The sequence below is a fragment of the Bufo gargarizans genome, chromosome 2, assembly GCF_014858855.1.
Source record: "Bufo gargarizans isolate SCDJY-AF-19 chromosome 2, ASM1485885v1, whole genome shotgun sequence".
NCBI classification, from domain to species: Eukaryota; Metazoa; Chordata; class Amphibia; order Anura; family Bufonidae; genus Bufo; species Bufo gargarizans.
In genome coordinates, this window is record NC_058081.1 from 440,845,570 (window position 1) to 440,859,841 (window position 14,272).

Genomic DNA, 14,272 nt, shown 5'->3' on the forward strand with positions numbered 1-14,272 from the left:
CCAGGAAGGTTTTAGACCGGGTCTCAGCTCTCTAGGACATACCGTTCCTGAGATATTCCCAAAAAGATTACCTGCATTAGCCAATACAAGCCTGCAAGTCTTTCTCTTCATATCCCAACTGCCATACACACGGTCACATGTCCCTAATCAGCCAATAGAAGCTCGAAGGCCCTTAGTCACCATATACACACAGTTTTACGCCAGGTTTCCATAAAATCCCAGCCATTTTTCTTCACTGCTATAGGTCAGCCTTAGGCTAAGGCTATACCACGACATATATATATACAGACGTGGACAAAATTGTTGGTACCCTTTGGTCAATGAAAGAAAAAGTCACAATGGTCACAGAAATAACTTTAATCTGACAAAAGTAATAATAAATTAAAATTCTATAAATGTTAACCAATGAAAGTCAGACATTGTTTTTCAACCATGCTTCAACAGAATTATGTAAAAAAATAAACTCATGAAACAGGCATGGACAAAAATGATGGTACCCCTAACTTAATATTTTGTTGCGCAACCTTTTGAGGCAATCACTGCAATCAAACGCTTCCTGTAACTGTCAATGAGACATCTGCACCTCTCAGCAGGTATTTTGGCCCACTCCTCATGAGCAAACTGCTCCAGTTGTGTCCGGTTTGAAGGGTGCCTTTTCCAGACTGCATGTTTCAGCTCCTTCCAAAGATGCTCAATAGGATTGAGGTCAGGGCTCATAGAAGGCCACTTTAGAATAGTCCAATTTTTTCCTCTTAGCCATTCTTGGGTGTTTTTAGCGGTGTGTTTTGGGTCATTGTCCTGTTGCAAGACCCATGACCTGCGACTGAGACCAAGCTTTCTGACACTGGCTAGTACATTTCTCTCTAGAATTCCTTGATAGTCTTGAGATTTCATTGTACCCTGCACAGATTCAAGACACCCTGTGCCAGACGCAGCAAAGCAGCCCCAGAACATAACAGAGCCTCCTCCATGTTTCACAGTAGGGACAGTGTTCTTTTCTTGATATGCTTCATTTTTTCGTCTGTGAACATACAGCTGATGTGCCTTGGCAAAAACTTCGATTTTTGTCTCATCTGTCCACAGGACATTCTCCCAGAAGCTTTGTGGCTTGTCAACATGTAGTTTGGCATATTCCAGTCTTGCTTTTTTATGATTCGTTTTCAACAATGGTGTCCTCCTTGGTCGTCTCCCATGTAGTCCACTTTGGCTCAAACAACGACGGATGGTGCGATCTGACACTGATGTTCCTTGAGCATGAAGTTCACCTTGAATCTCTTTAGAAGTCTTTCTAGGCTCTTTTGTTACCATTCGGATTATCCGTCTCTTAGATTTGTCATCAATTTTCCTCCTGCGGCCACGTCCAGGGAGGTTGGCTACAGTCCCATGGATCTTAAACTTATGAATAATATGTGCAACTGTACTCACAGGAACATCTAGTTGCTTGGAGATGGTCTTATAGCCTTTACCTTTAACATGCTTGTCTATAATTTTCTTTCTGATCTCTTGAGACAGCTCTTTCCTTTGCTTCCTCTGGTCCATGTCGAGTGTGGTACACACCATATCACCAAACAACACAGTGATTACCTGGAGCCATATATATAGGCCCAATGGCTGATTACAAGGTTGTAGACACCTGTGATGCTAATTAGTGGACACACCTTGAATTAACATGTCCCTTTGGTCACATTATGTTCTGTGTTTTCTAGGGGTACCATCATTTTTGTCCATGCCTGTTTCATGAGTTTATTTTTTTACATAATTCTGTTGAAGCATGGTTGAAAAACAATGTCTGACTTTCATTGGTTAACATTTATAGAATTTTAATTTATTATTACTTTTGTCAGATTAAAGTTATTTCTGTGACCATTGTGACTTTTTCTTTCATTGACCAAAGGGTACCAACAATTTTGTCCACGTCTGTATATATATATATATATATATATTTATATATATATATATATATATATATATTTAAAGAAGGACATACTGTATATAAGTTCCATGATCACTCAAAAACGCAACCATTATTTAAACAAAACTTGGTATACACATCCCTTGCTACCTGGAAAGAAATCTTGTGGGGGGGGGGGGGGGTCACAGTTCTCTGACATACTGTTCCTGAGATATTCCCCCAAAAATGACCTGCATTAGCCAATACAAGCCTGCAAGTCTTTCTCTTCATATCCCAACTGCCATACACACGGTCATATGTCCCTTATCAGCCAATAGAAGCTCACAGGCTCTTAGTCTACACATACACACTGTTTTACTCCAGGTTTCCATAACAACCCAGCCATTTTTCTTAACTGCTGTAGGTCAGCTTTAGGCTAGGGCTACACGACGACATGTGTCGTATGAAACATAGGGCACAACTACACTGCTATATGTGTCGCACAACAATTTTTAGAATGATAGTCTATGGTGTTGGATGGATTTTTTTGCGACTGTCGTGTCGTAGTCACAGCATGTCACATGTCGCAGTGCAACACCATAGCCTATCATTATAAAAATTGTTGAGACAAAATGTCAAGCGACACATGTCATGTAGCCCTAGCATTAAAGGGGCAGGGAGCTGTGGTGGTCACTGTTAAAGAGGTGTTCACTGTGGATGTTACTGTTAAGGGGGCAGGCCGCTGTGGGGATCAGTGTTAAAGGGGCGGACACTGTGGAGATCACTGTTAAGGGGGCAGGGGCCACTATTAAAGGGGAAACTGCTGTGGAGGTCACTGTTAAGGTAGCAGGGTACTGTGGAGGTCACTGTTAAGGGGGCAGGCCCCTGAGGAGGTCACTGTCAAGGAAGTGGGGTGCTATGAAACTCACTGTTAAAGGGGCGGGCTGCTGTGAAGGTCAACGTTAAGGGGATGGGATGCTGTGGAGGTCCCATTTTAAAGTGGCAGGCACTGTGGGGGGTCAGTGTTAAAGGGTGGAGAACTGTGGAGTTCACTGTTAAAGGGGCAGGCTGCTGTAGAGGTCACTGTTATGGGGGATACTGTCTATCTTTTAACAACACACGCAAACATTAAATGAAATAGATGAAATATATCCGTACGAAGCTGGGTCCTTCTGCTAATATATATGTTCCATACAGTGGGAAAAATAAATATTTGATACACTGGCAATTTTGCAAGTTTTCCCACCTATAAAGAATAGAAAGGTCTGTAATTTTTATTGTAGTTACACTTCAACTGCGAGAGATAGAAAAAAATAAAAATCCAGAATATTAAATTGTATGATATTTAAATAGTTAATTTGCACTTTATTACATGAAATAATATTTGGTACGGAAACCTTTATTTGCAATTACAGAGGTCAGACGTTTCCTGTAGTTCTCGACCAAGTTTGCACACACTGCAGGAGGGATTTTGGCCCACTCCTCCATACAGATCTTCAGATCTTTCAGGTTTCGGGGCTGACACTGGGGTACATTGAGTTTCAGCTTCCTCCAAAGATTTTCAATTGGGTTCAGGACCTTGAAATGCTTTTTTCTTCAATGCTCTTACTGAGGAAAGGAAGTTGTTGGCCAAAATCTTGCGATACATTGACCCATCCATCCTCCCTTCAATATGGTGCAGTCATCTTGTCCCCTTTGCACAAAATCACCCCCAAAGTATAATGTTTCCACCCCCCCATGCTTAATGGTTGGGACTGTGTTCTTGGGGTTCTACCTTCTTTGTCCTCCAAACACGGCACATGATGCTGTTACCAAAAAGTTCTATTTTGGTTTTATCTGACCACATGACCTTCTCTCATGCCTCCTCTGCATCATCCAGATGGTCATCGGCCAACTTTAAATGTGCCTGGACATGTGCTGGCATGAGTAGGGAGACCTTGCGTGCCCTGCAGGATTTTAATCCATGATGGCGCAGTGTAACGGTAATCTTTGACTGTGGTCCCAGCTCTCTTCAGGTCTCCTGTGTTTTTCTGGACTGATTCCTGATCTTTCTCAGAATCATCGTTACAACATGAGGCGAGATCTTGCATGGAGCCCTAGACCGAGGAAGATTGACAGTCATCTTGAGTTTCTTCCATTTTCTGCAGATCTAAAATGTTGTCCCTGGTGTCCTTAGACAGCGCCTTGGTCTTGGCCATAGTGGAGGTTGGAGTGTGATTGATTGTTTGGACAGGTGTCTTTTATACAGGTAATGAGTTCAAACAGGTGCAATTAATACAGGTAATGAGTGCAAAGTAGGAGGTCTTCTGAAAGAAAAACTAACAGGTCTGTGAGAGCCAGAACTCAGAACTCTTGCTGGTTAGTAGGTGATAAAATACTTATCTCATGCAATAAAATGTGATTTTATGGATTTTTTTTTTTTTTTTTGATTCTGTCTCTCACAGTTGACGTGTACCTAAGATAAAAATTACAGACCTCTTCATTCTTTGTAGGCGGGAAAAATAGAAAAATCGCCAGTGTATTAAATACTTATTTTCCCCACGGTATATACAGGGAGTGCAGAATTATTAGGCAAATGAGTATTTTGACCACATCATCCTCTTTATGCATGTTGTCTTACTCCAAGCTGTATAGGCTCGAAAGCCTACTACCAATTAAGCATATTAGGTGATGTGCATCTCTGTAATGAGAAGGGGTGTGGTCTAATGACATCAACACCCTATATCAGGTGTGCATAATTATTAGGCAACTTCCTTTCCTTTGGCAAAATGGGTCAAAAGAAGGACTTGACAGGCTCAGAAAAGTCAAAAATAGTGAGATATCTTGCAGAGGGATGCAGCACTCTTAAAATTGCAAAGCTTCTGAAGCGTGATCATCGAACAATCAAGCGTTCCATTCAAAATAGTCAACAGGGTCGCAAGAAGCGTGTGGAAAAACCAAGGCGCAAAATAATTGCCCATGAACTGAGAAAAGTCAAGCGTGCAGCTGCCAAGATGCCACTTGCCACTAGTTTGGCCATATTTCAGAGCTGCAACATCACTGGAGTGCCCAAAAGCACAAGGTGTGCAATACTCAGAGACATGGCCAAGGTAAGAAAGGCTGAAAGACGACCACCACTGAACAAGACACACAAGCTGAAACGTCAAGACTGGGCCAAGAAATATCTCAAGACTGATTTTTCAAAAGTTTTATGGACTGATGAAATGAGAGTGAGTCTTGATGGGCCAGATGGATGGGCCCGTGGCTGGATTGGTAAAGGGCAGAGAGCTCCAGTCCAACTCAGACGCCAGCAAGGTGGAGGTGGAGTACTGGTTTGGGCTGGTATCATCAAAGATGAGCTTGTGGGGCCTTTTCGGGTTGAGGATGGAGTCAAGCTCAACTCCCAGTCCTACTGCCAGTTTCTGGAAGACACCTTCTTCAAGCAGTGGTACAGGAAGAAGTCTGCATCCTTCAAGAAAAACATGATTTTCATGCAGGACAATGCTCCATCACACGCGTCCAAGTACTCCACAGCGTGGCTGGCAAGAAAGGGTATAAAAGAAGAAAATCTAATGACATGGCCTCCTTGTTCACCTGATCTGAACCCCATTGATAACCTGTGGTCCATCATCAAATGTGAGATTTACAAGGAGGGAAAACAGTACACCTCTCTGAACAGTGTCTGGGAGGCTGTGGTTGCTGCTGCACGCAATGTTGATGGTGAACAGATCAAAACACTGACAGAATCCATGGATGGCAGGCTTTTGAGTGTCCTTGCAAAGAAAGGTGGCTATATTGGTCACTGATTTGTTTTTGTTTTGGAATGTCAGAAATGTATATTTGTGAATGTTGAGATGTTATATTGGTTTCACTGGTAAAAATAAATAATTGAAATGGGTATATATTTGTTTTTTGTTAAGTTGCCTAATAATTATGCACAGTAATAGTCACCTGCACACACAGATATCCCCCTAAAATAGCTAAAACTAAAAACAAACTAAGAAACTACTTCCAAAAATATTCAGCTTTGATATTAATGAGTTTTTTGGGTTCATTGAGAACATGGTTGTTGTTCAATAATAAAATTAATCCTCAAAAATACAACTTGCCTAATAATTCTGCACTCCCTGTATACCGTATTTTCGCTTTATAAGATGCACCCCAGGTTTTAGAGGAGGAAAATGTAAAAAAATAAATACATTTTTTCATCTAATCCTCAGATCAGAAGTAGCCATCAGAGGATGGGTACATGGTGGTCATGAAGGGATGGACATGGTCAGAAACAATGCTCAGGTAGCTCGTGGCATTTAAACGATGGCCAATTGGCAGTAAGGGGCCTAAAGTGTGCCCAGAAAACATCCCCCACACCATTACACCACCACCACCAGCCTGCACAGTGGTAACAAGTCATGATGGATACATGTTCTCATTCTGTTTACGCCAAATTCGGACTCTACCATTTGAATGTCTCAACAGAAATCGAGACTCATCAGACCAGGCAACATTTTTCCAGTCTTCAACAGTCCAATTTTGGTGATCTTGTGGAAATTGTAGCCTCTTTTTCCTATTTGTAGTGGAGATATGTGGTACCCGGCGGGGTCTTCTGCTGTTGTAGCCCATCCGCCTCAAGGTTATGCGGCTTCACAAATGCTTTGCTGCATACCTCGGTTGTAACGAGTGGTTATTTCAGTCAACGTTGCTCTTCCATCAGATTGAATCAGTCGGCCCATTCTCCTCTGACCTCTAGCATCAACATGGCATTTTCGCCCACAGGACTGCCGCATACTGGATGTTTTTCCCTTTTCACACCATTCTTTGCAAACCCTAGAAATGGTTTTGCGTGAAAATCCCAGTAACTGAGCAGATTGTGAAATACTCAGACCGGCCCGTCTGGCACCAACAACCATGCCACGCTCAAAATTGCTTAAATCACCTTTCTTTCCCATTCTGACATTCAGTTTGGAGTTCATTAGATTGTCTTGACCAGGACCACAACCCTAACTACTTCTCACGCATTAGGGCCCCTAAAATGCCAGGGCAGTATAACTACCCCACAAGTGACCCCATTTTGGAAAGAAGACACCCCAAGGTATTTTGTGATGGGCAAAGTGAGTTCATGGAAGTTAACTTGTGACAAAAAATAAAAACTTCTATGAACTCACTATGCCCATCAGTGAATACCTTAGGGTATCTACTTTCCGAAATGGGGTCATTTGTGGGGTGTTTCTGCTGTCTGGGCATTGAAGAACCTCAGGAAACATGACAGGTGCTCAGAAATTCAGAGCTGCTTCAAAATGCGGAAATTCACATTTTTGTATCATAGTTTGAAAACACTATAACTTTTGTGCAAACCAATAAATATACACTTATTGCATTTTTTTTATCAAAGACATGTAGAACAATAAATTTAGAGAACAATTTATATAGAAATGTAGTTTTATTTGAAAAATTTTACAACTGAAAGTGAAAAATGTCTTTTTTGCAAAAAAAATTGGTAAATTCCGATAAAAAAAAAAAAAAAAAGAAAAAATGTTAGCAGCAATGAAATACCACCAAATGAAAGCTTTACTAGTGAGAAGAAAAGGAAGTAAAATTCATTTGGGTGGTAAGTTGTATGACCGAGCAATAAACCGTGAAAGTAGTGTAGTGCAGAATTGTAAAAAGTGGTCTGGTCATTAAGGGGGTTTAAGCTAGGGGAGTTGAGGTGGTTAATATTGATAATTATGGCTTATTAAGAATTAGTATTAAGAAAATTTAGAATATTCTAAAAAACCTATTAAAATAGTTATTTTTAATACAGAACTGTTGGGCTACTGAAAAGTATGAATTCAAAACTTGGTACTGCATCAATGTGGCATGGAATGGAGGTGATCAGCCTGTGGCAACACTGAGGAATTATGGGAGCCCAGGTTGCTTTGATAGTTGTCTTCAGCTCGTCTGCATTGTTGTGTCTGTTGTCTCTCATCTCCCTCTTGACAATAGGTCAGGCAAGTTTACTGGTCAATCAAGCACAGTTAAATCGTTGTTATAAAACCAGGTATTGGTAGTTTTGGCGGTGTGAGCAGGTGCCAAGTGCTGCTGGAAGATGAAATCAGCATTTCCATATAGCTTGTCAGCATAAGGAAGCATGAAGTGCTCTAAAATTTCCTGGTAGATGGCTGCGCTGATTTTGGACTTGATATAACACAGTGGACCAACACCAGCAGATGACATGGCCCCCCAAACCATCACTGACTGTGTAAGAGCTTCACACTGGACCCCAAGTAACTTGAATTGTGTGCCTCTCTACCCTTGCTCCAGATTCTGGGACCTTGATTTGGAAATAAAATTCAAAATTTACTTTCATCTGAAAACAGGACTTTGAACCACTGAGCAACAGTCCAGTCATTTTTCTCTTTAGCCCAGGTAAGACGCTTCAGACGTTGTCTCTTGGTCATGAGTGGCTTGACACAAGGAATGCCACAGTTTAAGCCCATGTCCTGGATATGTGTCTGTGTGTGGTAGCTCTTGAAGCACTGACTCCAGCCGCAGTCCACTCGTTCGAATCTCCAACCAATTCTTGAATAGCCTTTTCTTGAAAATGCTTTCAAGGCTGTGGGTATCCCTGTTGCTTGTGCACCCTATTCTACCACTTTTTCCTTCCACTCAACTTTCCATTAATATGTTTCGATGCCATACTCTTTGAGCAGCCAGCTTCTTTGGCAATGACCTTTTGTAACTTACCCTCCTAGTGGACAACTTCTGAACAACTGTGAAGTCAGCATTCTTCCCCATGATTATGTAGCATACTGAACCAGACTGAGAGACCATTAGGAAATCTTTGCAGGTGTTTTGTGTTGATTAGCTGATTAGAGTGTGACACCATGAGTCTTTTTCACATGGTGTCTAACATTTGGGTTTTCATTAGATATAAGTCATAAACAAACAAACGCTTTATATAGAAAACTCGGTGTGTAAAAATTTCTATATAATATATAATAAACGAGTTTCACTTGTTGAACTGAATTAGTGAAATAAATTAACTTTTTGAAGATATTCAAATTTAATGAGTTGCACTATTATATAGTCCTCAACACTGAAGTTGCAAAAGTCAAGGAATTATGGAAATCACAGGATCAATCAATACATGCTAATAATATGCAAATTATAAAAATTGGGAACAAAATATTCAAAGCATATTTATTTATTCAGTGTCGAGTATGAGCGCCACATGCAGTAATGCATGCTATCAGTGAGGTTATTAATGGCTGTCTGAGGAATGTTCTGTCACACTAAATACACTTGGTCATGCAAATAATCAAGATCTGCTGCTGGCAGCGCCCTTTGCAATTGCTGACCAATGACACCCCAGATGTGCTCGATGGGAGACAAGTCTGGAGATTCTGCAAGACATGGTGGAACGTTTAGTCCACGCAGGCCTCTCAAAGTTGCATGAGCAACATGCAGCCTGACATTGACCTGTTGAAAAATAGCTCCTGAGTCACTTTTGGGAAATGGCCGTACCACTGGTTTCACGAACAAATGAATGTAACACTGTGTCATTAGTGTACCTGAAATTAAGACTAGAGGGGTCATGCTACCATACATTATGCCACCCCACACCATAATCCCAGGAACAGGACCATTGTGATGTTCCATTATGAAGACCTGTTCATAGCACTGCCCATGGGGTCTCCAGACCAATCTCTATTATTATGTCCAAGACAAAAGTGGGACTCATTACTGAAGAGGATAGACCTTTATTCCAGCCTCCATTGTCATCTTGCTGTGGACCATGATAGCCTTTAACAGCAGTGGCATTAGATCAATGTACTACCTGTAGCTGGACATCTGGCTCGTAGCCAAATGTTATGCAAAGGCCTTTTGATGGTTTGTGTAAACACTGCCACCCTAGGCGTGAGATACGATGTCCAATTTCACTTGCAGTAGAAAATGGATTACAGTTGGCCTTTCTTCTAATCAGATGATCGTTCCATGTAGAGGTTCACCTCTGTGACCTCTTGCTGTCATTTCAGTTTGTCGATGTTCTCCCAACTACCGGGACATGCAACGTTAAACAGTTCTGACATCTCGGCATAGGCACGATCCCCAGGAATGGTAAATATGTAAATCATAATCGGGAGGGGGCGATGAAAAGGCGGGAATTGCTTGACTTGAAGCAAGGAGGCCTCTGCCCCCTTGACTTCAAGCACACTGCAAATAGAGCGCTTGGGGAGAATAAAAAAGCATTTTTCTGAAGTATGGATTAACGGATTTCTGGCTCACACTCATGATCAGTTACAGACTGGGGGCTGCTATAAGGTAATGCTGGCAGTTTTATATCACTTTTGGAGGTGACAGGTTCCCTTTAAGGCTTGCCCTTCTTGGTGTTGCAAAGAGATAGGTTAAAAAGAGACACAGGCCCATCAAGTTCAACGTTTTGCAGATCAATTATACATAATTATTAATTACTGCATAACCTTCAATGCCATTTGCTAACAGATAAGCATCTAGCCCTTTTAAAATTCTGAGATAGTATGTGCCATTACTACCTCTTGATGTTGGCATTCCATAATTTGGCTACTCCTAATGTAAAGAATCGTTGTCTAAATCGCTTTTCCTCCACATGTAATGATTGTCATCTGGCCCCTTGTAAAGTCTTTGGAACAAATTCTGTGCAGATCTTTGTACCAAGCACACATATATTCATACATGTAAATAAAATCACCTGTTTGTAAACCTGGAGTGCGTTTTGTGAACCACTAGCCTTCAGTGGTAGAAAGTTTTTTTTTGTTTTATTACATTGATTACATTATTTAGCCACATTGGTTCCCTTTTATTCCTGGACATTTTGTTACCACTATACAATTCATATAATACGTCCTTAAAAACTCCCCATTTGGCCTCAGTATCCCTATTTACCAGAACATGATTCCAGTCTATAAGACTGATCTCTTTCCTTAGTTGACTGAATTTAGCTTTTCTGATGAAAAGTTTAGGGAATATCAGAAAATGATATATTGTTTAAATCAGGGTTTTTTGGTAGTTATTTTTAAATTTCAATATCTATATTTAAACAAAAAACATAAAATCCTGCAGTTTTTGCACTGACAACTAAGCCTAATAACAGGCACCACGTCTTGGTCTGTACAGATCACTTTACTGCAGTTATCTGCTAGTCATTAGAATGACAGATATCATCTCTGTGTATAGATAACACAGGATCCACCATTCACAATAAATGACTGTTAAAGTTTATCTACTCCCTCCTGACCTCTGCACAGGTCACAGATCATGCCTAGAAAACTCCCCCATAGAAGTCAATGAGGTCCCCTCCTGTCCATTGTGTCTATGGTCTATGTGGCTACTGTAAAGCATATCTCTACGTGTTCTCTAAATGCTGTTAAAACAGTTCAAGAAAGATGGCAGCCCCCATAATCATGTTCAGCAAATAAAACAAAAAAACTGCAATAAGAAAATAAAAACTGATTGTAAAAAAGCTATGTGCTGCTATCTGGTTTTACCTGGAAGAAATAAAAATTAGGTGACACGTTCCCTTTACGGTCCATGTTTTTGTAGTTTCCTTTTCTAGGACTTTATTGAATATTTTATCGAAGCTTTCCATATTACGGTCACTGCTGCCCAAATTCTCCTGGACCTGCAAATCTAATATTGTATCTGGTCTGTTTGACAAAACCACATCCGGCAAATTATCTCCACTGGTTGAGTCACTGACTAGCTGAGAGAAATAATTGTCTAGAACTGTGGATAAACAATGGCAAGTCCAGGTTTTTTAGTTCTAATACAGACACTAAAATGCAGCATATAATGTGCAAGGTCCTAATAATATGGCCGTGAAATTGTTCCAGCAGTCAATTTCTATAAAACCAGGAAAGAGGGAATAAACAACATTTATTTAGCAAATTCATGATATTTTCAATGCACAGAATATCTATTTTTTCCATGGTAATGTCCCCTTAAGTACAACCGTCTGTTTTACTACCTTTTTTTAAATAACAGATGGCATCATTAAGTGCTAGGTCCTGAAACAGTGCACTAACTTCCTAGATTCAGTTTACTTGTGCTTGTAAAATATCCCTAATGAGCTAATGGTGCAGAATTACGGACATTTCTTCATTCGTTTGAGGTTACTTAGAAAGCTGATTCAATCAGGCTACCATAAAATAAACAGAAAGACAGCTTTGTGTTTAAATAAGGGACTGTAAGATATCAGACACAATGTGAATATCTCTCTTTACAAAATACAAAAAATAGACCACCACATTCTATACAGTAAAAGCACCACAACACAGTTACAAAATAGTTCCTCCGTGCCATCCACATACAAAATACAATATACTCCTGACTACAATCTGTATAACTTCATACCTCAGTAAAATAAAACAATGAAAATCTCCAAAACAACAACGCCGCAGATATAGTGCATCAAAAAACGTAATGCCAGCTATCCGTGCCAAAGGAACACATTTTTGAAAAGGTCAAGTGGAATCCTTGGTCTCCCAAATGAGCATATTTTCACACCATGGTGTAGTCTTGCAAAAAGGGCTAAATGCAGTATTTTTAGAGTGGAGTTGAGTGGGAGGGGGTTTGCTGGATTCAAAGGCTTAGTTGGCATCTAGCTTTGCCATTTCCTGAACGTATATGCCTATGCTTTCACTGTCAAAAAGCACAAAATACACAGTCTTGATTGAAGAGGACATTGTAGACACAAAGTAGTTGGAAATCGCTTTCAGGATAACCTGCGCGGCGGTCTGCTTCGGGAAGCCATTTCTGCCAAATCAAAGGAGTACAGGGTAAAATATCACTGTGAAGAAGTCAAACAGGATCATTACAAAGTTTAAAAAATACCATAGGACTATAACCTTTATTAATAATAATAATCTTTATGTAGTGCCATATTCTGCAGTGCTTTACAATACAGACAGAATCAGACATTACACAGTGGCAAAACTAATCAAGAAGTCACACACAGGCGTGAGGTCCCTGATCCCATGTGCTCTATGAGTGCCGCTGGACAATAAACATGTTCATCAGCTTTCGTTCGAATAGGCCTATTACACAGGTCGATATAAAGTAAATGTGAGAGGAAGGATTGTTACCGCACTCAATTCTCCCTCATTTAGTTCTAGTGATTACTGACAACATGTCCCTGCTTACACCAGGAGATGTGCTGCCGATAATCGCACAAAAAACAAATGCTGTATGCCAGTACTTTGAAGGAAACATATGGCAACATTTTGGACACTGTATTATTGCATGATTACATGAGCAGTGTTCCATGGCTGTTTGTGCACTCTATGGCATTAGAATTTAAAAGGTAAATGTCATACTTATTTGGGTACCCCCGCTGAAATATTATCCACTATAACCACCCCCAGCATTACTTACTGGCCCTAATGACTGTGAACCTATATCTTCAGGAAAATTCTCTAGAACCCACAGAAAATTCCAGTTTCAGTGCAGTTGAAGGGGTTGTCCCTTTAAGACAATTTATTGACTATCCACAGGATAGGGTATAAGTGTCTAATCGGCAGTGGTCCAAGACCTCGGGCCCCTGCCAATCATGAGCTCCCTGTTTGAAAGGAGTGGCAGACAAAAAGCTGTAACTGCACTCAAACTCAAATTTTCCATTTTTTGAAATATTTTTTTTTTTTGTCCCAGCAAAAACATTTATATTCACATTTTAACATCTGAAATAGAAAATGATACCTTCATTTAAATTACCATGAAGAAAATTATAAAAAGTGACAGATGGGCTATTTATGATAGATAAAAATGTGAAAAGAAGGTTTTCAAGGTACAAATGTGGGATTTATATTAACACTATACATATAAAAATACTGCGCAAAAGTTGTGTTTCAGTTGAGCTATGTGAACATAACTCTTTTTTTCTCTCCTTGAAGTACAGCATGATTTATATGATCCTTCTGCCCAAAGCACAATCCTATTCTGCAGTTATAAAGAGGAATTAAGCTGTTTCTCTTGCTTTCAGAAGTCGTGTCTGCCCCACAGATGTTTTCAGTTCAGCAGCTGCACCACTAAAAGTACTGTATACTGCTTTTATAATGCAGTTTGACTTCGAGTTCTTTAATAAATACCCTTACGTTTTTGTAAGGTATCTCAATCAGCATAGTCTATAATGGGACAGTTCTACTACTCCATTAGCGAAAATGAAGAATGCAAGACTTCTTATGTTGCCAATTTACGCTATTACAACATGAAACCATTACAATGTTTAAAACCAACTGCCATAATGATAATGGAATCATGGATTATAATACACTGTAAACATATATCTATATATTTTGAAGAGTATTTTAATTAGTATACTATGTGAATACATAAAACTTTATAAAATATCTTATTAAGCACAAGTATCATCTTCCTAATCATCTGGCAGCA

General features: G+C 40.0%; 1 protein-coding gene across 2 annotated transcripts in view; it reads right to left on the reverse strand.

The window, feature by feature from the left end:
* Positions 1–11,742: 11,742 nt before the first annotated feature.
* The window catches only part of LOC122928276 (core histone macro-H2A.1), a 97,363-nt gene continuing 94,833 nt past the window's right edge, over positions 11,743–14,272 (reverse strand). For both annotated transcript variants that reach the window (XM_044280951.1, XM_044280952.1), the window contains exon 9: positions 11,743–12,640. In XM_044280951.1, the coding sequence (XP_044136886.1) occupies positions 12,475–12,640 (166 nt within the window). In that variant the 3' untranslated portion in view covers positions 11,743–12,474. The remainder of the gene's footprint in view (positions 12,641–14,272) is intronic.